General features: G+C 41.7%; 1 protein-coding gene across 2 annotated transcripts; it reads left to right on the top strand.

Annotated features, from left to right (window-relative positions):
• The first annotated feature begins 1,023 nt into the window (after positions 1–1,023).
• Positions 1,024–27,713, top strand: nck1b (NCK adaptor protein 1b). Of its 2 annotated transcripts, XM_071485094.1 has the most exons (5): positions 1,024–1,252; positions 11,912–11,964; positions 12,474–12,714; positions 22,778–23,532; positions 23,645–24,487. In XM_071485094.1, the coding sequence occupies exons 3-5, from the start codon at positions 12,489–12,491 to the stop codon at positions 23,843–23,845; spliced, it is 1,182 nt and encodes a 393-aa protein (XP_071341195.1). In that variant the 5' UTR covers positions 1,024–1,252; positions 11,912–11,964; positions 12,474–12,488; the 3' UTR covers positions 23,846–24,487. The 2 variants fall into 2 exon arrangements, with proteins under 2 accessions (XP_071341195.1, XP_071341196.1); XM_071485095.1 differs by lacking the exons at positions 1,024–1,252; positions 11,912–11,964; positions 12,474–12,714 and adding an exon at positions 15,627–15,770 and having other exon boundaries at positions 23,645–27,713.

The following is a 27,713-nucleotide window of genomic DNA, read 5'->3' as shown; positions in this document are numbered from 1 at the left end:
ACCACCATCATAAACCAATAACAACGTGAAATTGTTGTTTACATTAAAAAAAAAAAAAGATTCTGTCTGTTTTGTGACATTTTCTTTTAAAACACTGCGGTCGGTAGCCAAAGTTTATTTGTCAAACTAAAAAGGTGAATAAACTGAGATAATGTAGGTTTACCTTACACTGTACATGTTGTATTATTTTGCTTTGAGACGGGGTTTTGGGTGCAGAAAGCAGAGTAGTACATGTAGAGGCCCATCTGTTTGAGCAGGAAACAGACTGCATCCTGCAGAGAGCTGCACAACTATCCAAATTACTCTGCCACTCTCTTCACCACTGACATGTTTATTAGAAGTGTCATCATTTCCCAGGAGGGGCCTGAATGGAATTTGATGATGAGTTATTGTATGCATGTTTGTGTGTGCCTCGGTGTGTGTTTTACATGGTGCAGATGACAGAGCAGTTTCATGAAATGCTCATAAACACCAGAATAACAAGACTTTTCATGTATTCTACTTTCACCTCTTCACAATTTAAGGCCATACTCGTGATATTAGGATTTTTTTTTTTTAACGTACCTTCTTAAGTGATGTGTTTTATCGGTTATATGTTAAAGCTTTCCTTTATATGTTTTTCCATTAAAAACAAAGTTATTTATAATGCAAAAATATCAGTTTTACAAAATGATACAGGGTGAGGCCTGTGCTGTCCCACTCAATGGTTAAAGGGCTTCGAGTGCAACTTTACATTTCAATCAATGAAGTAATACAGAAGTATAAAATACACAGTAAATCATAATACATATCTCTCTTATCTCTGTCTTCACAGACATGTTTCTTTTGGTTTACTCTGTATCCTCTCAAGGCGAAAAACATGATGGATGCTTATGGGAATGCAAAACATCAGCAGCTGCAGTGTGATTGACTGGCAGCCCCACTGACCAATCAAAAGAGAGTCGGTTCATCTGTAGCCAATTGAATGCGAGTAGGCGGGGCCTGGTGTCGGAACAGCTTGTGTAGCTGCTGCTAGCTTAGCCTAGCTGTGCGCTGAGCAATGACATGCTTTGATATAGAAATGCTATTCCAACGGGGCACAGCGTCTCATCAGCTAGGCTAGCTTGTTGGAGTGGGAAAAAAAAAAAAATAACTCTCTGCTTAGCTAGGAGTCTAGATATCATCTGTGTGCATGAAGTCTCAGTTTGTGTGACGCTTCTACACATTAAACATTTCCCAAAGGAAATAAGAAAAGGTGGCCATCAGCAATCAGGTAAGACGTGGTATGACTGAACGGGGTATGAATCTGAGCTGCCACAGACGGTGAGGCTATCTGATCCAGGCTACCGCACCAACGTCTCTCACGAAAGCTACAGGCTAGCGTCTGCTATCGTTGAATTCACCGAGTAACGTTAAAACTCACGTCGGCTAACAGCTAACTGTGAACCCAGACAAAACCAGTCTTGTCTCCTTGCCGACATGGCCAACGTGCCGTTGCCCAGCTGGCTTTGCCGTTGTTGCGGCTTTAACCGAGATATTTGTAACCGCTAAGAGCATTTTTGTCCCATTTTCTTTGCCAGGTTAACGTTAGCCGAGTTAGGTAGCGGGACACGCTGTCAGCCTTAAGTTACAAGAGAAAAGCTGGAATTAAACTGCTGCACAGCCTTTAATGTGGTTACACTTCATTTCGCACAGGGCACCACGTTAACGCTTTTATTTCTGAGGTTGAAAATGGAGAGGACGCCTTAACGGCATCTACAGTCAATGGTTTACAACGGGAGCATCTTCTAATTCACAGCATTCAATGTCTTATTGAATTTTGATATTTGTGTGTGTGTTTTTTTTATGTTACTAAAGCTCGAGTTTAAGTGACTGGGTGTTGAGAATTGTAGGCAGCCCCTTACATTAACTTATGATTATCTGTACTTGTGTTAAAAAGCCATCAGTGGTATTTGTAGTCAGGCTATCATCTCTTGTTTTGCCCACTAATGTGGCCTTTTGTTGATGAATCGGCAGTAGGGGGCATTTTCATTATTGATCTATCTATGAGATATATTTTTCCAATTAATTTGAGTAATCGTTTAGTCTATGAAATGGTGACGTCTTCATATATCTTATTTTGCCCGATCAACAAATAACAAATCCAAAGATATTCCTTTTATGATGGTATGAAACACCAAGAAGAGCTAAGCTGGCACCAGGGAATGATTGGTGTTTTTTTTTTTTTTTACTTGTAGAGAAACAAACAACTGCATACAAGTAGGAAAGTCTATGTACTTTGACCTACCTAGGTAAACCAGTAATAGGTAGGCACATGTACTGTGCAAGTGAAGTCATTTCTGTTTTTTGGGAGAGGTTTTAGATAATTGCTCCCTCTGTTTATCTGCTAACATTGTTTCTACCTTACACAACCAAACCCAGACTAAATGTCACGCTTCAGTAGCACAATGGGCGATAAAGCTGTATAATTGTTGGCTAGTTCTTGTGGCTTATGTACGTGTGGCCTGTTACAAAACTTGAAACATTTAGCAGATTAATATGACTCGAGTATGTTAGCTTATCTGTTATTAAATTATGTGGTCAGTTAGAATTGAATGATTTTAAGAGGGTACCACGTGTGTCTTCCCAGATGGCAAAAGGGGGTCTTTTACAGTTGCTGAATAGTACAGTTTCTGTAATTATTGTCATACTGACAGACCTCTTCACAGCCTCTCATTAAGGTTTCAGGGAGGTGAGAGGGGAGATAGACATTTGGTTTGCTGTGGCTCTTTTCTCGGTGGGAGTCAGAGGCAGGGTGGCCACAGTTTGCAAGGAGAGAAATTGTGGAAACCTGCTTATCATCATGATTTCCTTGAGGGCTGATATTTCTTTTGAGCATTGAGGCCAATACATGATGTGTGAAACACGCCATTAGGAGACCTCTGGAGAAAATTCAGCATGGTAATATCAGCTTCCAGGTCACAAGCTCACATTCAGGATTGAGGACTCCCCCTGATGTAAAGCTTTCATTATTCAGCTATGCATGTTGATATTGAAGTGATGTGGCCCTATTTGCCTCATCTGTGTCCTATTCATAGCTCCTGTTGACTCACAGCCTTTAACAGCAACCTTGTTATGACAGTATAGTCTTATGAATATGCAGTAATGGGCTCTTTTTGTAGAAGACAGTGCCTGGCTACAGCTACCAGTTGCCTCCAGCAGCCAAATCTGTCCCCACAGCCGAGAGGAAAATACCAACTGTGCATTTTCATGATAGCCAAAAAACTAATGTGGCTGAAAATTTTCCTGTTCAAATGACAAGCTCAGGAATCTAGTCTGTTAAGTGGCTTTAGGTTTCTAATGAAATTGAGAAATGAGGGGGGGAATTTTTTTCTGCACTCGCGTCTCTTCTCTCTTTTTATCTCCCTCAATCTCAATTATTACTCAAGCACTTTTCCATTTCCTCATTTTCTTTCACAAGTATTTTCTTTTTCTGTCCAACACGTTTTCTTTTGACTGCCCATGCATGTTAGGCATATTTAAACAGCAGTGGTACTTACATATAAATAAATGTTAACTTATATCACCTGTTGGAAAAGAAACTTAGCAAGGGTAAGAACGACAAGTGCTTGTTTATTTTTTTACTTTACTGTCATCAGAATCAAGCAGACCATAAAACGTAAAAAAAAAAGCTCCTTTCAGTTGTTAATGTATGCAAAAGCAAAGTCATCACGCACTGCATTACCACTTTGTTGGCCCCAATCACACCAAGTGAAAACAAAGGAATGTTCTTTCAGTAGCTGAAATGGCATCATGAAATTGGTGGTCCATTAATGGCTTTTGGCTGCTATGCTTTTCTTCTTGTCACATTAATGATCCCTGTCTGCTTTCCTTTTAATGATTTTAGTGGAAAGTGCATGATAAGCAGTGCTACAAGGAAAAACATCAAAACAAGGCTTTGAGTCTGTGACGCTGTCATCAACATGTGGGGGTCACATGTGAAAAACCATTCAAACCTTCATGTAGCTCTGTTACGAGGAAATATTCCAATCAAAACATCTAAAGAACCATTTTTGGTAAATAATTTGGACTGCCTAATATAACAATACATGTTAAATATTCTAGATGCTACGCTAGGACCTGGGTCCTGTTTACCAAATGCATTTAAAAACGAAGATGATCTTAGTTATATAGTACATTTATGGGTTTACATAATCTGAACCTTCCATTTGGGAAACCCAATCCCAGAACTCTGAAGCTGGACAGACATTTTGTTTTTTTATTAGTCTTGTATGTCGTGTTAACACACACCGCATGTTTTAATTGGCCTTTCTGTATACCCAGAGCCTGCATACACTGTATTGATCACTTGATCAGCAGTAACGTGGCTGCTCACGCTGAATATAAAACTAGTTGGGTGTGTCCATTGATGGTCCCAATAAAGTTTAAGAAAGTTGTGTCCCCAACAATGTTGACAAAAGAGAGAAAGGCAGTATAACTTTGTACAGTTCTTCTTGGATTGGAAAGTAGGAAGAAAAAAAGAAAAATGAAGCCGCAGACGGGGAGATGCAGACGATATGGTGTCTGTTATTCAGCGAAGTTAAGTTTTATATGACAGCATTCTCAGTGAAGACTACAGTTTTAGCCACAACATGTAAAAACAAGCTCACCACAGTTTATAACATTTTTTTCGATAGTACCCGTGTGGAAAATTGGTCTGTGTAACTACTCGAACTTCAAGACAGCTGACCAAAATTTTTGACACCCCAGAAATCCAGTCAGTCATCTGAAAGCCAGATTGCTGATTGTTAAGGTAGTTTATCAGGTGTTGTGACAGCCCTCAAACTGTGCCTCAAATTACATCCAATCTGAGAAAAATTCAGCGTGTTTCTAAATTTAGTCAGGATAGAACAGCTTGGTGCTAATAATGTGCCTTAATCCGTACACTGTCTGCCCGATACAACTAGCTAGCTGTTTGATTCAAAGTTGATATCAAATTGAATCTTAAAACCAACGTGTAGATTTTTTAATCTGATTATAGCATCTTTAAAATTACTTTTATAGCACATCTTTTTTTTATAAAACTGCAACCATATTGGCAAAAATTGTCCCGGGTTGTGTCCTTTGGAGGGGTTAACAATATGCATTAGGGTCTTGTTTGACACCATCATTTGAGGGGTGCCAAAATTGAAATCTTTCTAGCTGGGGCTTTCAGTAAAATAGCATGAGAAAAAAACATTTTACTCTCAATACAATATTGTAAAAGAGCTGCCACGGTCACGAGGAACAGCCCTCCCAGTGTTTGAAATGTGTGTAGGCTGTCTCACTCACAGAGGTGAGGGTTTCTGTGGAAAATGTTTTCTTTCTTGTCTCGCTCCTATCAAACATCTTGCACACCCCAGATTTTTGTGGCATCACCATGCAATCTGGAATGCGTCCTGCTCTCAAGATGCTCATACACAAGTTCCAACACGTGGCTCTCCCAGACTAATGTCCCAAGTGGCTTGTTTAGTCCTATTGTGACAGCACCCTAGGGCTCATATTTGCCAGGATGTGTGAAGACGAAGAGGAAGCCAGTGTATCCATTTCATCTCTCTGAAACAGGCTGTCTGGGATTATTATCTCATGGTTTACAAATGATCTGCTATTTTGACGCTAACAATAGCTTTTTCCAGAAGGCTGCAGTTGCAACGAGGTATAGAGCTACATTACACTGCGCATCGTGTTTTACTGCCCTTTTAATGCTACTAATAGTTTTAAGTAGCCTGACAGCACACAAGTCCAAACCACAAACAGCTTTATCATACTGTGATACTTGATTTTAGGAATCCTTCTGCTTTGTAAACTTGGATTAGTCATTTGGAAAGCCCCTGCGGCTCTTAGACTTGGTGATGTAACCTGAAGGTTTATTTGCTGTTGCCTTGATCCCAGATTGCTTGGATGTGGCCATCGTAGGACCTGGTAGCTATCAGCAAATAGGCCACCCAGAACAACAACTGGCAACAGCAGGGTGTGGATGCGGATGTGTAGGCTCTACTCATGTAGGTGGGGTCTGAGGAAATAGATCCTTTCTTAGACAGAGGTATTAGGTTCTGGTGGGTATCTGCTTACGGAGAGGATGTCAGTATTTTCATTCTGGAAGGCCTGCTCAGGCCAGTGGTAGGGTGTTAATTTACAGTAAATAATTAAAGGTACCGTAATAATTAGTTATTTTGTTAGTCTGGCTTACATTAAGTTTATTCTTGGAAATAGTTATGCAGTGATTTTCTTTTTCTGTGTTTATGCTGTTCTACAGCATTGTAGGCTTCCTACAACACTCTGGTAGTATAATTTGCTGTGGTATATGATAAGGACGCTTTGATCAGGCTTTTCAGGGCTGATACAGATCACTCATTTATTTTGCTGTGATAATCTTGGGTCTTTTTTTTTCATCAAGCACCCACATGACAGACCCTGTGAAAGCCACTACTTTTGTCTCATGTCTGAATCGTTTGTCATCCCTTCTTACATTGAATTGATATCACCATTCTGAAATATTAGTATGTCCCCCTACAGCATTACTTACGATTAATGTTTCATGTGGGACTGCATAACGAGTGCAGGGGGCCTGCTTTAGCATGTTATAAACTCAAAACTTTTTTTTTTCTCTACAGAGAAAAGGACTTTTGAATGAATGACTACTTTATAAATCCACAGACATTTTGCTAAAATTAGATTTTGAAAATGACAAGTCAGCTCACCAATGTCATCTCTCTGTGGGCTCGACAGTAATATACAGCCTGAGGCTTGTGAAGTGCTTAATATGCAACTGTAATAAAGTGGGAAGTGAAAATGGGGAAGTGAAACCCCTTTTGAGTGATGTTAGTTTATTTGGTTTTAATGAGCATCCTCTGACATGTGTGGGTGCTCAGTCTATCAGAATACTAAATTTGATAAAAGCTTGATCCCACAGATTTGTATAAGGTATAGTCTGTGATCAAAGTTGAGTACACTTAATTCTAGAACAAAAAGGAGGAAATAGGTCATACATATTTTTTTGGGATGAAATTCCCATTTGCTTCATAAATATTGCTCTTGACTTTTTAAAATAATTTATCAGTAGAGTATGTTAGAGTGGCCTGCCTAGAGACTTTGCATTTTGTGTCTAAATTGCTATACAACATATTTCAAAAAGTGACATTTGTGTACACTTCTCACAGATTTGTCAGAGTGAGGCTTTTGATGTGAAGTTGGCCTTAAAGAAACCTTGAAACTTTTTGGTGTTGGTTGTTGCTATGAGAGAAAATCTCTGGCAGTTCTCAAAGGACATGAGCCACGATCTATTTTAGGCCATTCCCAACTGCTGAGGGTGATCCCGAGGGGTGGATAACCGACTGCTTTCACACAGTCATGAGACTATATGGTTAGCCCAAAACACTGGAGGCCCCATTGTCCTTAATGAAGTTTTAACATGATACAGGAACAATATAGTTATGTAGAAAAGCCTGTTAAAAAGCCTGTGTTAAAGTTTGCTCCTGGACTTCATCTCTCATCTCTTAAATGAGATACATTACATGCATCAACGCAAAGATAAGTTATCTGAACTCATCTGAACGCAGGGGTCAGGCCTGCACTCTGTCAGATTGCATCACTTTCCCATCATCCGGTCACCCTTGTGTCCACACTTCCTGTCTCACAGCTGGCCTGCCAAGTCTCCCATGACCCTTTGCTGCTATGCTGCTGTTTTGTTTTGAGAGAATGTAGGACAGCTGGGATGAGATGCAGTCTCATGGGTTTTAGTTGCAGTGGTTTGATGTGGAGAGAGAGAAGAAAAAAAAAAGCACAAGCATGCATTCATCAGTCCGTTGCCATCCTGCACCGTCCGTTTGTGAAGTAGACCTGCCCTGTGGCTTAAATGTAAGTTTTGGTGTAAGTTGTAGGAAGTGCAGCAGTGCCAGAGGGGCTGAGTGAGCAGTGAGCATACAGAGCACATTCCAGAAGGCAGCAGAGCCCTGTGATTTTAGAAGGCTGTCACAGGGATTAGGTTACTCTGTCTGCCTCTGTGAGCTCATGCTGTTGCTGTCTCAGTGCCTCAGCAATCCTGTCGAGCAGTGCTACATTATTTGCTCCCACAGTGAAAAGAGACAAGGATCCACGTTTGTTCTCTTAGGCTTGTTTAGATTATACAGAATCCAGGTGTTGTGACTTCATACTTATCAACCTCTCATGTCAGTCTGGTAATTTAAGTCACAGCCATTCACTAGAATCCTTTCTCAACACTCATGTTGTCACAAATCTTTCCTTCTCCTGCATATCTCTGGTGTAGTGTCCCTGTATAATGCATTACCAGATAGGCCACTGGGTGTGCTCTTTGACCAGATCTCTACTTGTGTGTGTTTTTTTTCTATAGCAGCTGTAGTTTGCAGGATGTGGTGAATTTATGTCACTGTTGTTTTATTGTAACATAAGAACTCGCAAAGTTGCACTCTGCATGTCTGATGTGCAGTTGTTGTGGTTTCTGGGCTACAGTGTTGCAGTGTTGCCTCTCTCTCTCTCTCTTGATTGACGAGGAGTAGAAATGTATTTTCTGAAAATCTAACTAGAAAACCACTAACCTTTTAGAGAGTAGTGCCAGATTTGGATTAGTGTGTTTCTACTGAAGGGGAACAGTTGTGACCAGTGTTGACACTCTTGAGAACATGAGTGGGTAACTGATTGTAACAGTGGTTGACCTGTCACTCACCCAGAACTGCTGCTTTGGCAGTAGATAAGATGGACCCACTTTATCTGTTTGGTATTTAATAGTTTACAGTGTTGTATATTTGCATGACACAAAGAGTCTGACCTGGAATTTGTGAACCTATTTTTTTTCTTATGATATTATCATCACCACACACAGACCTCACTCTTGTGTTACCAGCAAATTAAAGGCTTTTTATCAGGTAGAACAGGTAAATATTTTTGCAGGTAGAACATAACATATTAGGCTCAAATGACTCGATCAGCAGAAATTTAGTCGCCACCAAATCAGATTATTTTATCAATTCATTGTTTAAATTTTTTTTTTTTCCCCAAAAAATACCAAACATTTTCAGGTTCCAGCTTCTCAAGTTTAAGGATGTGCTGCTTTTCTCTGATTTATAACATTGTAAATTAAATATTTTTGGGTTTTGAACTGATGATCACACAAAACAAGAATTTTGAAGATATCACATTGGGCTTTGTTAAATTGTTATGGTGTATATGATGTAGACCTAACAACTGATGGATTAAAGTATAATTCAGAATTAAATTGATAATGAAAATAAACATTAGTTGCAGCCCTTATCAAATATACTGCTATTAAGTCCCCCTACCATAGTGATCAGTGGGTGGGCCACTCATTTGCTTTAGGACCTGTAATGACGTCAGCTGCTGCTAAAATGGTATCCTCTGCTGCTGGTGCACCACTGGAAAGCTCTTATTGTGAAGCAGCGACAGGAGCCGCTGCCTTCATTTGCCTAAATTTCTTTCAGTTGAAAATAAAATATCAAGAATGGATGGTCTTTTGTTGCTGTTCTGTCAGCAGATCAGTTTTAAATATTTCGAGGGATAGTACTAGCCACAGTGAGCTGGGAAAACCCTGCTGTTACCACTGGCCACCAGATTTGACCAGCTGTCTATCATTCCATGCAGTCTGGTCGCCTTTGTTGACAACCACAAAGCTCGTGCATACAGATCCTGTTTTTGCTTTATGTCTGGAACCCATGTTATTTTTAGAGTCACTTCTTCAAAACATCTATATGAGCAGACGGTCATTATAAATGTAATAGGCTGTTTACCAGTGATTCATGACATCATTACATATGTGGCAACATATTCTACGTAATATTTCCTAAGCATCAACTGTGTCAATTCTGGAGGCCCCCACCGTAGTGTGATGTGGAAACGATGTTGAATTGGGCTACCTTTTAATTCTGCCAGGCAGCAGGGTGAACAGAGATCCCCAGTGGACCTGAATGTGACACCATTTGAACAGTTTGACCTGTCTGACCTCGTGTTTAGTGCTTTGGAGTGGCAAGTGGCTCAGTCTGCAGCTGCGCGATTAGCTCAGAGCATCTGTCGCCTAACTTTTTGATCCTCCTTCACATCTGCACTGTCGTAAGTCACTGCGGTGTTAATGTGTACTTGGTGTGCAGCCACCTTAGACATGGGGGGTTATGGCAGCTAAAAGGAGAGAGGCTGGGATGTTGTGTGTTTTCTGAAAATGGGAGATACTTGGGAAAGGGACAGTCCTACACCGATGACTCTATCATGCACTGTTAGGGAGAGTAGAGAGTGGGGGAAAAGATAGTCAGGGAGGGATGTTGTAAATGGAGACGGAGCGCATATACACTTCCCAGCCTCTTTGGCAGACAGTTATTCAGTCCAGCCCAGGGAGTAGAGAGATTGTTGCCTTTGTCTTGGTGAAAGAAGCAGCTTCGAGGAGAGTAAATCAGCTCTTTGTTTTTGTGTGCCGCTCCCTAGCATGTCCCCTAGTGTTCATTAATTTAATTAGAGTTGAAAAAGGAGCAGGTAGTACCATGCCAAGAGATAAAACCCCAGTATACACCCTAATGTTTTTTGTAAATTAAGTCAACACCCTACATGGGGAATTACAGCCCAGACCACAGGTGTCCCCTCCTGAGACTTATTGTATGAAATGCAGTGGGTCTTTTCATTACACATTTTAGCTTCAGGCTGTACACTATAGGGGGATATGAGATGTGGCACTATCATCCACTACATTTGTTTTATGAAAGGATGAACCAGCTCATCAACATCTTGACTTTTCCCTAGAAAAACACTCATTCCTGCTCTCAACTTATACTTATTTGTTGTTTATTTTACTCCTCTTGGTGCTTCTGAAAAGTTAGCTTAGCCCCCCTATCCTCCTTATGTTTGCCTAAGATCAGGTTCTGGGCCTATCTCAAGGCCAGCTGCAGCTGAAACCTAGACACCACGGCTTCAAATAAAAACCGAGAGCTCTCAATCAATGAGGTCAGTGTCTGGTCCCTGAAGTCAGTCAGGAGGGGAAAGGTGAAACTCCATCCACTCCCATGACATCAGAGCAGCGAAGCAGCCGCTTCCGTAGTGCCTCACTCCCTTAGTATCTGCAGAATAAGCCTAAGCGTAGCCTGACAGTGCTGATGACTAGATGGGTCATAAGACCAGTTTTGTGAATGTGCTCATTGTTGAACAAAAGCAATTTTTGCTTTTGGATCGCAGTACCCCCAAGTCATAATTTTAGAAAGCCTTGTGAAAAGCAACACTGCAGCAGTGGAGTCGTGCTTGTAATGCAGTTCACATAATTGGAGCTTTTGCATAGGCTGCACACTTAGGATGTATTTATAGGTCATTGCTAAATTTGAAATAATACCCTACATCATTAATGCTCAGTGAGAGCTTCACTCCCTGACGTAGCCATGCTGCTGACGCACAGTGCCCTGTTTCTTTACTTCCCTGTTACAGTAATCTTTGCCATCTTCCTGGCTCCCAGGTTCATGCATGATGCCTAACACAATAGACAATCGTCGGTCTGCTGCTGAGAGGAAATCATCCCCTCTGTAAATTTATGAAGAATGTGGATACTGAGAGATTAGCGCTATACTCTTTGGCAGCTGTCAGTGTTGAAGACTGAAAAGAATAGTCATTTATATCTGTTATTTCAAGAATACAATTGGTGGTGAGGGGGAATTATATCTGGACAGACTAAACTGTGGAAATAGAAGCTGGCATTTCGTCAAAGTTCTGGCCTAGTCATATTATATTTGGATAATACTGTCCATATCTTGGCGTGAGCATAATATTAGGACATAACTACATGGAAAGTGGCTTGGTTGTGTTTAACAGTGAAGACACAAAAATGATACAGATACAAGATTCATTTTTATTATATATTCTGTTATTAAGAAATCTTCTTAATTCCTTTGCATTGTCTGTGTTCTGTTTCTAGGTCAACAGAGACGTATTACAGCCCTTGAAGTTCTCAGCTTTGATGCAGTACAGGTACAGATATCTATTTCCAAACACAGTTTCTAAATTTGCTTTTGGTGCGTCTCTTACCTAATCACTGGGCCTGGAGCAAACAGCACAGCTGAAGAATAAAATGTGTATGAAGGCTGTGCAGACAGAGGATCCAGTTAGTCTTAATCCATAGTTTAGTTAATATCTTATCTTTCTTTATGCAACAAAATGCTAACTGACTTGTCATTAATGCAAAAGAACATGGAAACACACCACCTACACTAACTAGTTTCTTGGGGGAAACCCTGCAGAGTTTCACCACAGTAGAAAGTGTGCCATTGTGATGTCTTCATCATTCTAGGTGATAGTAATTGAGGCTAATCTTATCACCACTGCTACTGCTGCACATTGGCAATGGCCCAGATTTCGTTGTGTAGTGGGAACTTCATGCTGCTCAATCATTTGACATATCTGGAATGCAAAATATTCATTCAGGCCTCTCTGATTTTTCTCTCTCTCTCTCTCTCTCTCTCTCTCTCTCTCTCCATCAGTGTACCTAGTTCAAGATGACGGAAGAGGTGATTGTCATCGCCAAGTTTGACTACATGGCCCAGCAGGACCAGGAGCTGGACATCAAGAAAAACGAGCGCCTCTGGCTCCTTGACGACTCCAAGTCCTGGTGGAGGGTTCGAAATGCCACCAACAAAACAGGCTTTGTGCCGTCCAACTATGTGGAGAGGAAAAACAGTGCCAGGAAAGCTTCTATTGTCAAGAATCTCAAAGACACACTTGGTAAAACAATCAGTTATGGTTTCTTTGAGTTTACTTGTCTGTGTTGAATTCTACTTTTGATAGTTTAATAATCGTTTGCCAGAAACAATGTTCATGTTAACACTCTCCTACATCCCTGTTTATTTATTTTAGAAGCTCAAATGAGTCCAATGAACTTCCAGTTAAATGTATTTGCGCTTAAAACATTTCAGTCACTCATAATGTCTTCTTGACTGTAGGCTGACTTACTTTGAGTTTCATGCACAGTTGGTTATTTGTTAACGGAAACAAACAAGTGTGAGAGAGCACCTTATATCTAGGCCAGCTCTACCTCCATTTGTTTTTAACCACATTGTTGTGGTATATAATGTACTGTATAACAGCCTAGACAGGAAGATGGTCTCAGGCTGATGTCTGATTGGTTAAAATGCTGTAAAATGCTGCTTTTCACACGGCACACTTGAATTGAAGATTTAGTGTCTGACAGAAGTCTATAGTGTAGTGTCTTATGCAAGGTGACGTTTTTCCCTTTGCTCAGGTAAGACAGTATTATGTTTTCTTGATTTCAAAAGTGTTTATTTAAAGGTGAAATTCAGTGGGGATTGTTGTTTCGCAGCTGTGCCACTTAAGCAAACTAGCTAATCTGATTTGTGTTAACAAATCTAAATATCGCCACTTTCAATTTGTGTGTAAGCAATTGCAGCAGAGCATTTCCTCCTGCTCTTTTATCACAACCGGAATTGATGCGGCGCAGGTGTTGTCTCCCCTGTCAACACAACAGTAATATTTCTGGGAACTGCCATTTGCCAAGGGCTTTGTGCTGCCAGGAGCAAGGCAAACGTAACTGTGTATGTAAGCCAAGGTTACCATTTGTCTTCGCTTAATTCTTCTTGATGACAGACATTCATGATAATCTTGGATACACTATCTGACCACTGGCATCCAGCCTGGATCACAGCCAGGGAGCTTGGCATTCATTTTGCCTATGATTTCACTGTTTGATCATTTCTCTTATGTTTTTGTATAAAATGTGAAGATGTTTTTAGTTTTTCATGCCTTTCATACTGCAATCCCCAACCTGCCCTGTTCTGCGGGGCATCATTGCCTCAGTCAAGAGCATGATGGGATAGATACGTTTGCTTGTATACACTCATTAGATTAGGTTAAAGGTTCTACACCAGTATTTGCCGCTGTGGAGACTAAAACAGGCCTCCATGATATTGACAGTAAATCATGTTGACCTGTTTTTATAAAGTCTAAGTGTTTGTTGTGGTTGCGATATGAATCTAGTTCTTTGAGTAATTGTCATTGTAGTTTTATCTAATTTATTTTGAAGCTGAACTATAAAGCCAAGGCCAGCAGCTGCTGTTTATGGGCTCATTTCAGAGCAACATAACATTAAACCACACTTGTGAGACTGACAAAAGAGGTGGCCTTATCTGTTTTGCTCATCTTTGATGTGGTGATGCCAACACGCTCCTGCATAGGGTGACCTCTGCGAGGAAGCCCTGAGCCCCAAAGAAGTGGCTTTTCCTTGAACAAAGGTCTGAAAGAAGAAGGGGGAGGGTATGGCCTGGCTATGGCTCACCAGAAATGTTTCATGAATTTATGACTGTATCACACACTGCAGTGTTTGCAAACCACTTATCTGTTGGTCACGGGAACTGTGTCTTCCTGTTAGCTGCGCAGTGTTTTTTTTTTTTACATGTATGCTAGTGTTGTGGTTAGCAGAGTCTGGTGACATTCAGACAGCTCAGTGCTGAAATACTCCGGTGAAAAATGATGTAGAACAGGGGGAGGTCTCTTAGTGGTTTTTATACACAGCTCATGAATGTTTTACACTTTCAGACACGTCTCTGAGAAAACTGAGATTAATTTATACGAGACTTATCATATTTATCAACTCAAGCATATGAGGTATTTTACCGCTGTTTAGCCCTCAAGTGTGTGACTTTGTGTCTGTCCGTTATATGTAGCGTGTATGCATGTACAAGTATGTGTTTGTGGTTGGGTGGGAGCATGTGTGGTCATGCACCACAGCCATGAGCCTCCCAACAGCTTCCCACCTGCCACTACATCCATTGATCAAATAACCTGAGGTGAGCAGCTGCATGAATGGCACACAGGCTCAGGTCTCACTCACACATATCCAGTAAAACACAGACTAATGTAAAACACGAGTTAAGGCGAAACCAAGCCTTGTTAAACACTAATACAATCATAGAACGCTTGTAAATACTTCACCTTCACGTGTCGTAGTTTATGATCTGTCAGTAGATTCAGGGCATTTTAACAGGGGAGATTGTGGGTGGTTATGTTTTTCTTGTACATATACAGCATGAAGGAGATTAATAAGAGGAGCAGCCTGAGGACCACACTGACATATGTTATGTGGGAGGAAAAGTCTCTCTCTCTCGCTCTCTCTTTTTTAAACAAGCCCGTTGCTGGGTGTGGAGTGGTGTCATCGCTTGAAAGAATGTGTGAGCGTATGATCAGTGTGCAGATGGCTGTGCTTTGCTGTGCGAGTGCTTGTGTGTTTGAGGACTCATGTTTCCTGGGTTTGTTGTAAAGTTATGAGTGTGTCTCTACAAACAACTGCAGTCATGTGACACTGAGCACTCTCTGACTGACTCACTCAGCCTTTGCAGTGGCCCGAACAGATGTCTATAGAGTGTTTTTTTTTTTTTAAACTCTTGCAACTATCAATCTGACACTTATTTCTGTTAAAATAGCCCCTACGCTTTCCCTGTTTCTCTTTTCTTTCATCTCTTTTCTTTCTTTCTCTCTCTAAGCTTCAGCCCCCCTCCCTTCTTCTTTCCCTCTCCATGAGGCCTCTGTATTCTGCCTTCAAGAGCTGGACTGGAGGCCTCTCAGTCCTGCACTCTTATTGGCTAAGCCTGACCACATGGTCAAGGAGTGGGCTGCCCTGCTCCACTGTCCGCCCAGCTCTCTGGGTGTTCCAATGGAATAACTCTACAGCTGCAGTGGGAAGAGAGCAGGGGCCGGGAAAGAGACAGAGAGAGGGAGAGACAGCAAGCCCAAAATGGACATGGCTAACCTATTCAAACATTTCTTTCGTGAGTTTTTCACTTTCCTAGTCTTCAGTAGCAGCTTTAAGTTGTTCAGACTTGTGTGTTGTTTTACAAGTGGTGAAAAGAGCTTTTGTTTGAAGTTTGAGCGGTTCTTTTTTCTCTCTCTGTCTGTGCTGGAGCGGCTGTCAGGGTTTTTTTTCTTTTTTTTTTTTCCTCATCTTCCTTTTCTGATTTTTCGCTTTGGTTCTTAGTTGGTTTCAGCTTCAGGTTAGCCAAATGATGTGTCATATTTAGAGCAGGCGGAAACTGATTTTTGTGCTAACATGTTGTGTTGGCAGGGACAGGGAGAAGGTGTCTTAACAGCTTTTGAGGCTGTGTCTGTGTGAGCGGCTGCAAAGACTGGGTGGATATGCTTTTGAAAAGCCTTCTGCTGAGCTGAAGCCTGTAATTGACTCAGCAATCCTTCTGTCTCTTTCTTTTAAACACACATACACACACACAGTAATCCTGCTTCACTTCTTTCTAGCATTTTGTCCAAGTGAGTGGGCTGCAACTCAGTGGATTACATTATCATGCTTGAAGACCCCCTCTCCACCCTGTGTAGGAATATCTCAAGACATAGCCAAAGTCTGTTTTCCTTTATGCTACCCTCAGGGCGAGCTCGCTCATTCAGGGAGGGTCCCCCCACCGTCAGTCATGAGCTACAGTTGAAGGGACGCGGGGTGCTCGTGTAGAACACTGTAGTCATTGTGCTGAGAGGTGGAAGGGGTCTCTGCTGATTGATGGGACCTGGGCTCCCATCTCCTGCACCTCGCTCGGTTATCAGAGGAATGTCATTATCCAGGCAGCTCTGTGGGCTGTGGATACTTTACAGCCACACTGACACTTTTTTTTAAAGGCCCTGGCACACACCCATGCTGTAATCTCACCTTGTAACTGTTGAGTGTTATCTCCTGTCTCTCTCTATCTTCCCTACTTGTGTGTGTGTGTGTGTGTGTGTGTATCCACTGACTGGTCTGTTTGCAGTCTAAAGGATCCAGAGAGTGAGAAGAACACAGAGATGAGCTAATAAAGCTTTTGCTTGTGTAAACTGAGAGCTGTTAGTCTCCTATCTCCTCCCTCTGTTTTCCTGTTTCTCAGCCTCCCCAGTGAGCGGAAACTCTAATTTGAGCCACATTTCTCCCCGAACTTTGGAGGAGTGCAGGCCAGAGAGGAAGTGAGAAGTTGGGAGGAAGCTGAATCATTGTGCGGGGTCTGTCTGTTGGACTTTCTGGCAGTCTCTGTCCCTTGCTCCCTCTTTTCCATCTCCTGTTTCTTTTACTCCAGCCCACTGCTTACTGTTCCCCGACCAGAAAAGCAAAAGACGAAATCATAATTAAGAGATTGGGAGGAGAGCTGTCACCATCTCGTAGGCCTACGGTGTTTTCCTCTTTGCTGTCCACTCATCCTTGTTTTCCTGCGTCGTCTGCCATTAAGAATTGCTTAAGAGGAAGTGAGCAGTGGTCTGGGCTTGGTGAATTGTAGCCAGCGCTGTAAACACGTTTGTAGAGGAGAACAGTGGAAACATCTACAGCACAGCTCCCCTTGTCTGTTGAATTGAATGTTCTTTGGGGCTGCAAATGATTGTTTTCGTTATTGATTAATTTACAAGTTGTTTTCTGAATTAACAGATAAATTATTCAGTTTACAAAATATCAGCAAATCACAAGAGGTCATCACAGAATACCAGAGTCCCACAGTCACAACAATCCAGAAATATTCAGTTTACTGTCATAGAACTAATAAGAAAACCAGAAAAAATATTCCCATTTGACGAGCTGGAAACAGTCATGTTTGCCAGGATCATCAAAATCATTACTTATTAATTAACTGAATAACCTTATAGTCTTGTGATCAGATATGAATGGTTTTGGTATATTTCTGAAAGTGAAACTTTATTTTAAAATCAAAATGTGTTCGTGTTTTTTTTGGGGTTTTTTTTTGTTTTTTTTTTTCTTGTCGTGTAGGGCTAGGTATCAAACCTCAATATGTTTTTGGCAGTGAATGTAATCTGTCCATAGTGCCAACTACTGAAAGCTTGTACTTCTTCTTGATCAGTTAGTCCCCTCACTGTTAATTTAGAAAAAGTTAATATATAGCAGTTTTTGTTTGAACTAAGAACATTGACGACTTTTGTTCATGAAAAATGGTTTTGGAGGAAAAAATGTTAATATTCCTTATAGTTAAGTTTCATTTTAGTTCTGATACCTGAAACTCCGCTGTGGTATTGGCACTACTATTGAAAATTTAAATAACTTCTCAGTATAACTTTTGCACCTGCTTCCACAAATAATTATTACTTTAAGAGTATGCTCTGCAGTACTGGAGAATGAAAAATATCAGCATTATGACACGTGTCGCTTCAATGCTTTATCACAAAAGTACAGCCGTAAAAACAAAGTCATGGAAATCTTCTGGTATTGATTTGAAGGGGATCCCAGCTGTACACACTTGTAAGTAGAAAAAATGTACTTTTAAATTTAGGTCACCAGAATAGCGGTTAAGAAAAAATGGGTCAACTTAAAAAAAAAAAGTAAAATTACTGTCAGCAAAAACACTTTTATTGGTTGGAAATTCTGGAGCAGGACTTTGAGAGTGAGCTTATCACTCCAGTGTTGCTGCAGTGACAGATGCACACGTATCGATAGCCTGCTGGAACTGAGACAACCACCTGTTTGTTTTACTATGAGGACAGGTTCTGCTTTGCGTAGCCCCTGATAGTAACCCTGTACTGTCCAGAGCAGTAAAAACCAAATGGAGCTGCTTCACAGAGACTGATGGCTGCTTTGGAAGACTCACATGGCTGAAGTTGAAAGAGTTCTGCATGTTTCCTGTGCAGCCATCAGTCAGCCATGTTAGCAGCTTGATGTTGAAGCTTTAGTCTCAACCCATCCCCACCGGAGAATACGCCAGCTCACGTTTGTGTACGTTCCCTTTAGTTTGTTTGACTCATTCTTTCTGATGACATGTGGTGCCATTACATTTAATGTGTAAGTCTCATACTAGACCATATGGCTGAGGGTTGCTGCACGGCGCCACATGTCTGGTAAACGCGAGTGGCACATTGTTGTCAGACTTGAGGTTACTCTCTCTCCAGTGTCACATCATTTAGGCAACTTGGTTATAACTGCAGTTAGGATGTGATGGTGACGTGTTGTACTTGGCTCTGAGTTATTGGGGTTTTCCTTTGTCCGCTAGCAGGCTATGTCACTGCTGCTCAATTTGTTCAAGTGATCATGTTCTGTTCAAGTAGGGGGGATGTTCAGGCACTATCAGACAGCCTGACGCGGGGTGTTGTCGTCCACAGAGGAAGAGCCGTGGAATGGAGGGAAGCCGAGGGGTCGAAAGGGCCCTGGCAGACAATGGACAGCCAGCCAGTGTGGGGAGGCCAGAGTTAAAAAACAAAACCAGTTCCTGTCTGTCACTGGTAGCTGAACAACTCCCCAGCACTTTCTTCTCCTCCTCCTGCTGCTGCGCCTCATCTGTAAACAAAAAGTGAAGATTTTTCCTTCGGAGGGGTTTAACACATGTGTCTTAGGTCTTCATCATTGTTCACAGTGATTTACTGCCATCTGAAGCGACATTATTTCCTACTCTGGCATCCTTCTCTGAGGAAATGCACAGGAAAAAGCATGTGACGTCGATAGAGAGAAAAATTTCCAGTGCACCGCACTTTTTAAATTCTCTTCCTGTCTCGTTACCCTTACAGCCGAGTAGTGGCATGGTTTGTGGGTTTCAGAGGAAGCGCTGAGCTGCCACATGTGCATTTTCTCATGTAATCTTCATGCAGTTAGTAGTATTTAGGATTACCTTCAGGTGGATAGAGCGCATATGAGATGAAGACTGTGCTTCCCCCAGGAAGGGGGGGCTTGGGGGAGCCGTTGGGGGAGGAGGCAAAATGGTGTTTTTAGTTTTTTCTCTTCTACCAATTACTATTACCTTGTTTTCATCCAGTATTTGGGCACAAAATTGGCACATTCCTCTAGTTACTGACTACTTATCTGCTGTTTAATCCACTTCTTCCCGTCCTCACCTGGTTGTGTTGTGGTCTGGATGCTACCGTGTGCTGTTGGTAAGATTGACTGTCCCATAATTAGAGATTCTCAGTTCTTATAAAAAGCAGTGACGTCTCTCTTGCAACAGCTATGTTCTGTCTGAAGTGCATGACCTCAGACTGCTCAGTCATTGTGTTGGTGCTTTTAACCCACATCCCCTTTTTTTCTCGTTTACAGTCAAACATTCAGCCTCTTGTCAGTACCAGAATGCCTCTGGCCATACCTTGTTAGAGGTCAGCATATTTAAAGGTTCAAAGATTGTACCCTAAATTCAGCATCACTGAACTCACAAACCTGGCAGAAAAATGTGGCAGAATATCAAGGAAGTGCTTGCTAAAGTCAGTTACCATCCGTTGAGAGTCAGTGTTTTGAGTGTCTAACACAGCAAACATTGGCCTTGCTCCAAGCAGCACCATGATTGATAAGAGCCTCTGCTAAATTTTAAAAGGAAGCACAAACTCACAGTTCTTCAACTTGGCCACACAAGTGAATTCTCAGCAATTTAACCTACAACAGCATGACAGATGGGTCAGGGTTAGGGTTGCCTCAGAGAAGCAGATGCCCTCAGTAACAATCCCTTATCTTCTCCTCGCTTCAACTTCCTATAGCTGTACAGGCAAATCTCAACTTGCCTTTATTACCTTAGATTAATTTAGATTGAGCGTTTAATCAAACGCAGTGGTCTTGGACTGGCTTTTTTAATGCAAAGTGTTCGTGTGACTGTAGCAGGAAGCAGCAAATAAAATCCCTGACAGGGACACTGATAAGGGCTGCATTACCTGGCCAGTGCCATAAAATATAATCTCTGTTGTGTTCATTCTCAGCTGGAGCTAAAAGTTTATTTATGTAGCGGTGACCTCTAACCTTTGTTTGGAGCTAACTAGGTCATTTCCAACTGTGCATAAGACATATCCTGGGGCTTGCACCTGCATGAACTTGTTTTTTTTCCAACATGCACATGTGATATTTTAGCTGGTGTGGATCTAGATTCTGTCTGTGTAACTTTTGTATTATTTGTGTTTGTGTTGGTGTATGTGCTTTTATGACAACAACAGAAACTTAAAACCCAGGTTTTCTGTCTTTTCTGATTCAACGGTTTCATCTTCATTTAAAATTTATGTTAAGATTTACAGACATAGATGTGTTTTTCTTGTGTCTTTTGGCAGTTCTCCCTTTGAGTTATTAAGGCTCCACAGAGGCATAACTACACCTAACCTCCACCTACAGACATCAGCTCTTAACACCCTGTCTGGAGTCTGTAGTTATGTACGGTGGTGTGACTAATAACAGAGTCTACCTGGAAGCAATTTGACGATGGACTCTCTGCACTACCATGAAATTTGTCTGCACTCCTTGAGTCACGGACACCTTTCAGTAATAATTTATCTGTGGTAAAACAGATTCAGTATGGTGTTGTGACACATTAGTCATGTTCCGCGCCAGAAAACAAGCACACACACACACACACACACACACACACACACACACACACACACACACACACACACACACACACACACACACACACACACACACACACACACACACACACACACACACACACACACACACACACACACACACACACAAACACAAACACAATCCTCCCAGTGCTGCCCTGAGGACTACACCCTGCCTTCATGTATAATTTCACCCCGCTGACTTTTGATTGTTGAAGCAACAGCCTTGCAAACGTAATCAGAAATAGAATAACTACGTTGCTCTGCTCACTGTGTCTGGTATCAGTGTCTGTCTGGTTTGCCTACATCATCAGTAAGACCATAGGCTTGCGATGATAACGGTAATGTCATATTGCCTTTGCAAGAACCATCAAAATGGTCGACTGTTGCTTTCCGTGTTTCCACAGAAGAAAGTAATGTATGGATAGATCGGACTGTGAGTGTTAGAACTGCATTCGGGACTCTTGGAAAATAGGAAGAAGGCGTGATCTCACCACTGCGTCCTCTGGTAGCCACACATGTGTTTCATACAACTGTTAGCATGCCAGGCTGCCAAGTGGAAATTCTTGTCCAGTAAGACGATGACCACAGGCCTGCCAAAGCTCTGCCTCAGGCTCCATAACCCAGGAAAAGGCCAAAGGGCCTGGTAATCCCCCTTCAGTTTAGAGATGGTGCCACCGAGTGCACAGTATCCAGCTGCAGTGCAAACAGGGCCGCAGGTGTCAGGGCAGCCAAGGTGATTAGTGCAATGTGATTAGCCACAATGAAATGTGACTGAACCTTTTTGCCCTTAGATTTCAAGGCAAGTGTAGTTGGTAATTAATTTTGATGTTGAATAAACTTTTTCTTTCTTTGAGTTTCAACAGCATTTATAGGCCTGTGCCAAAACAAGTTTTCATCCCACTCATTTTTTTTTTTTTTTTTTTTTTTCAGCCATTATTTTTTGTTTCCTCAGCACCTAGGCCTAATCCTCAAGAATGTATTTGGATTTGGAGTGTGGGGGGTTAGGGCACTGTAATGTGGAAAAAGAATGATATTTAGCCCTGCTTACCCACCCTCCCTGTACTTCAGCACAACCCCTAATACTTATTATCGCTGCCTGGTATTTGTCTAAGTTTTTTTCCTCCTCCCTTAAATTTTCGTGTGTGTGTGTGTGTGTGTGTGTGTGTGTGTGTGTGTGTGTGTGTGTGTGTGTGTGTGTGTGTGTGTGTGTGTTTTTTTTTCTTTTTTCTTTCACAATGGTGTGGTTTTTGTTTGTCTGTCGAGGCTTGTACCATCAGTGGAAGGGGTGTGAAAATTAGAATTCCAGGGACTCTTGTTTTTGTAAAATGATGACTTTCAAGTCCTAAAGGTCTGTCTGTATGCTAATCCAAAATGTCAGGTGTGTTGTAATTGAGTTTCTGACCTTATTCACTGCATTTAAATTCAGTGTAGATGACAATTATGTTATTTCTGTTATACTTTTCCCTAATATATATATTCTTTTTTTTTTGTCTAGGAATTGGGAAGGTGAAAAGCAGAAAGGGGGGGATGAGAGACACAGCGTCCAACTCTGACACAGACATGTATGCAGATAACGGCGAGCGGCTGTACGACCTCAACCTGCCTGCCCTGGTCAAGTTCAGCTACTCAGCTGAGCGTGAGGATGAGCTGTCTCTGGTGAAAGGCACCCGGGTGGTGGTGATGGAGAAGTGCAGTGACGGCTGGTGGCGCGGCAGCTACAACGGACGATCGGGCTGGTTCCCGTCCAACTACGTGACGGAGGATGTGGATGGGACGGCGGGGGGAGGGGGAATGGGTGGGCTCAGTGACCCGGTTGGATCGCTAACAGAGAAGCTAGCGGCCGTGGTGAACAGCACCACGAATGGGAACAGGGTGCTGCACACGGTTCAGGCACTCTACCCTTTCAGCTCAGGCAACGATGAGGAGCTGAACTTTGAGAAGGGCGAGGTGATGGAGGTCGTGGAGAAGCCAGAGAACGACCCGGAGTGGTGGAAGTGCCGCAAAGCGGACGGACAGCTGGGCTTGGTGCCTAAGAACTACGTCACTGTGCTGGACTCCACGTCCCATAAACCCACAGCAGGGCTCGCTGGGCCGCCTACACCTGACTGTGACTACATCTCACCCTCAGGCAGCGGGCGCTTCGCAGGAAAGGAGTGGTACTACGGAAAGGTGACGCGCCACCAGGCGGAGGTGGCCCTCAACCAGAGGGGCGCAGAGGGAGACTTCCTCATCCGAGACAGCGAGTCATCGGTCAGTAGCGCACACCTGCTTATGACGCAGCCATTGATTCGATGTGTAGCCTGTAGTTGCTTTGAAACTCTGAACACTGATAGTAACCCCGCGTTTCCTTTTCTTTTCACAGCCAAACGACTTCTCCATCTCCCTGAAGGCGCAGAGCAAGAACAAGCATTTCAAAGTGCAGCTGAAGGAAAACCTTTACTGCATTGGACAGCGCAAGTTCAACTCTATGGAAGAGCTTGTTGAACACTACAAAAAAGCCCCCATCTTCACCAGTGAGCAGGGAGACAAACTGTACCTGATCAAGGCCTTGGCCGCCTCCTGATCCCCCTCTGTTACACACACATGCACGTTCACACAGACACAAACACACCCACACATTGTTAACTGCATCCATATATAGACATACAGATACTTACGCCAGAACATACACTAACATTTAAACTCCAAGCCTGAGGACTTAACACATCATCAGGACTTCAATGCCCAGTTTGTGAGCATTCCAAGAGGAGGTATGGAAGCAACAGCATGGGAGAGACTCAGAGGAATGGAGGGGGGGAGACAAAAAGACAATGGACTCCTGAGAGTTGACTACAGACCTCTTGGTCGCCTATTTTAAATTATCCAGATGTGTTAGTTCATAGGCAATGCCATGTATTTCCACCTTGATACCTATTAGAGTTGCATTTAGTTTCCTTTTTTTTGTTGTTTTTGTTGATAATATATAATCTTTTAACAGTTTCTTTTTAAAATGTGATGATTTTTTTTTTAAACTATATCCAACACACAACATAGAACCATATGAGGCATTTTTTCAAATGTTAGCAAATTCAGAATCTATCCTAGAGTCTGCATTTCAACTCATTTTTGTGTTGTCTGTCTTAACTCATTCTTTATGGTTGTGGACGCATTGATCTACAACTTCTGCTAAATGCTAATCATGAATAAAAATTAAGTGACCAAAATATATTTATTGATACAATTCTATTAGGATCATGGTTGTAGAGGTTGGAATATCACACTTTGCATCTGTGTGTGATGTGGAGATTCCTCCTCTTCTAGGTATTCAACTTTCTCTTTGTACTACAGAACTGCTTGTCTCACATATTGCTGTATCCATATCATGTGAATGTTACCAGAGACAGTGGGAGGCTCAGAATCTCATAACTTTGCATGCAGACAGAATAGTGTCCTCACACCTTCCCTTGGAAGAGAGAGATAGATGCACATGTCTGAAGGTCATGTGAAGAGTCAAAAAGTATTTTCCTTCATAGTAGGAGACTTCCGTGCTGCAGCGCAGACCCCCCCCCCACCACCACCTCGCTCTGCTGGAGTACACTGACCAGTTCTGTTGAGCTGGGAGGGGAAATAACAAAACGAGGGCCAGTCCTGCCAGTACAGAGGATGATGTCACTGCTCCTGAATTAGTGATCACTGGAGGGAATGGAGGAGTAAAAGGTCACCCGGGGGTCGTGTTTGTGTGGTTGCAGAGCGTATACATCAAGCTAGGAGACGCCCTCTTCCTTAAGCAGGCACAAAGGATTTTCACAAAACAATTCCTTATGACTAAGTACTGCTGGAAGAAAAGAAAACTGGTTTTCTTTTGTATCTGGGCATTTATTTCCATGACTAACGTGTAAGAGCAAGTTAAAGTGTCCTAGTTTGGGGCTTGTTTTTTTCCCAATGTATGGTCAGAGTCAAGTTAGAGTAGATGTTTTCAGCACAACACATGGCTTTTATTTACAGTAAAGGTCTCTAGTGAATGGGTGTTTGTCGAGTGGAAAAAAAAGTAGCATTTGAATGTTGAAGGGCAGCTAGTATTAGTGCCTGCAATCAAAGCTGCAGCGGCGTTGGCGGGGAGCCGCTCCAGCAGTGGGCTCAGGGAGACGACGGCGACGATGATGACGGTGATCTCGATGGCTGTGATGATGGCTTCTCCAGCTGTGGCCAATTGGACCCGAGTGTAGGGAGAGAAAGAGAGTGAGAGTGGAAGAGGGATTTCACAGGAATGGAAAAATGAACCCTAAAAAAAAAAAAAAAAAAAAAAAAAAGCAGTGAATGAGGATCTAGGGAGGAGACTTGGAGAATCTGTTCCACTGGATGAGAGTATCTGGAATACCGCTCCCAGTCATATTTGGGCGGGGAAAATGAACGCAGGCCAACGCTGATGTATCACAGTAGAGAATAAAAGATTTTAGATGGGAGTATTTTGGAAAGGCTTTTAAGGTCTAGTCAGTCCTGGCATGAAAAAAAACAGCCAGTCCTGCCACACATAACACAAAACATGGGTGTGAACCTTCTTTTCTCTCCGTTCCCCAGGTGATTGACAGAACTATACATACAAAGAGCTGTGTAACAACAGTGTGTACTGGAGCTGTAAAAGATTCATTATAAACAGAGAAACAATTACCTTTCAACTAAATTTATGGTGGCTCAGAAATGTTCATTTTATATCCACAGCACTGGTGAAAATATTAACTTAATTGTAATTACACATTATACAAGTGAAACAGTTTATATATTAGAATAATCAACATTCCAACATGAAAGCCTGTGTCAGGACTGAACAGATTTGACCTCATGCCTGTAAGTGTAAATCACAGGATTGTTTATATGACTAGGTGATCTTTGATCATTTTAGGTCCTGAATCTGTAAAGATTTATTTCAATCTTGCATGTTACACGTGCAGGATATTTGTGCCTGTTTTCCCACTTTAGTTTGTGTATCTGACTGTTACTGGTCACCAGATAAGAATTTGGGTTACAGGATTCCTGTTACATGTCATTTATTACATCCAATCCCTGGCTGTTGTATTGGTGCCATGTTGCTGACACTTTGTGAGAGATAGTGTTTGTCTGCAGTAGTTACCAACTGTTGTCAGCAACCTTTTTTTTTTTTTTTTTGTGAAATTTCCTCCCTTCCATTTCTACAGAATCTGCAATATTGCGCAGAATTAAAGTGACAAACGCCAACGCAACGTGCCCCAGTTTGAAGGATCTAGGAGGAGATTTTAATGTGCCTTCACAGCTTTCTGTCAACCAAAGGTTTAGTGTCCCTTTTTTTTTTTTTTTTTTTTCTTTATCCTGTTCTTCCCACTTGTCACCACCGTGTGCTATTTGGTTAAAGCTTTGCATGTGCATCAGTTGAGTCTGATTAGTGAGCGACATGTTGGGGGTTTCTGAAAACATCCTTATCGAGAAGGGTATTTCCTCATGTAGCGCTCACTTTGTTGATGTAGGCTGAAAATGTCATTGTCTAACGTTTTACATCATTGCATAAAATGCCCATTAGTTGATATTGTGTGTAGTTTCAAGTGACCTTACCATAGCTGATCTCATTAAGTATAACTTCTTCATGTACAGTATAAAAACGTGCTGATGTTCATTCAGAAACATAAGCCCAGGTGTGATGTAATCATGACCTGAATCTCATGTATGAGCACCTCAAGTAACGGTATCACATATTGTTGGTTGTGAAGAAACTGTCATGGTTTCCAAGGAAATAGTTTTTTATGTCTGTATGTATTTCATATGAGACTAGTGTAAGACATTCACTTTTGCAGTTTAGCCACTTAATATGTTTTAAAAAAAAACAAAAAAAAAAACAGCATCCTCGATACTTAAATGTGTTACTTGATATACAAATACAGAACTACAGTATCTCCCTGCATAGATATTGTTATAAACTGGGATCCTTATTCATTTTACAACAATGAAGGCCGCATGAGCAGAGCCTTGTAGCTGTACAGATATGGTTTTGAATCTGCTTAAAAAGACATCGAAGTCAGTTGTGACAGATATTATCAAGAGATTGTTTATCAAACTATTTTTCATGATCAAGAACTACAGCGCAGCTGGAGCTCTTTAGTTCTCAACTGCCAAACAAGCCTGAGATAATCTTGACTCTTAAGATTAATTTTTTGATAATATTCAGAACAAATGGCCCATGTTTAACTTTGGTGCTTTTGTGCTGCTTCCATTTCTATGGTGTTCTTTGTCTCACAAAGCTTTGTTCTGTATGAGAGAGAGTGAAGAAAACAGATCCATGCTGCGGAATGATAAAGGCAGTGCTGTGAAAATTTAATGTCATGCTCTTAATACTGTTCTTATGGAGGGGAGATTGTCTTCAGGTGTAATAATTTAGAAGAGTTTATTAGAGTGTTCAAAAGACATAATAAACAACATCAAAATGA

The sequence above is a fragment of the Trachinotus anak genome, unplaced genomic scaffold (assembly GCF_046630095.1).
Source record: "Trachinotus anak isolate AG129_WGS33_773 ecotype Australia unplaced genomic scaffold, CSIRO_AGI_Tana_v1 ptg000009l, whole genome shotgun sequence".
Lineage (NCBI taxonomy): Eukaryota > Metazoa > Chordata > Actinopteri > Carangiformes > Carangidae > Trachinotus > Trachinotus anak.
Note: the sequence above shows the minus strand (reverse complement) of the source record. Positions and strands in the feature narration are given on the sequence as shown.

Excerpts from the sequence above, each read along its gene's own strand:
- nck1b (XM_071485094.1), top strand. The coding sequence starts at position 12,489 with ATGACGGAAGAGGTGATTGTCATCGCCAAGTTTGACTACATGGCCCAG. Across the intron at positions 12,715-22,777 it reads GAATCTCAAAGACACACTTG|GAATTGGGAAGGTGAAAAGC; the intron begins GTAAAACAATCA and ends TTTTTTGTCTAG. Across the intron at positions 23,533-23,644 it reads TCCGAGACAGCGAGTCATCG|CCAAACGACTTCTCCATCTC; the intron begins GTCAGTAGCGCA and ends TTCTTTTCACAG.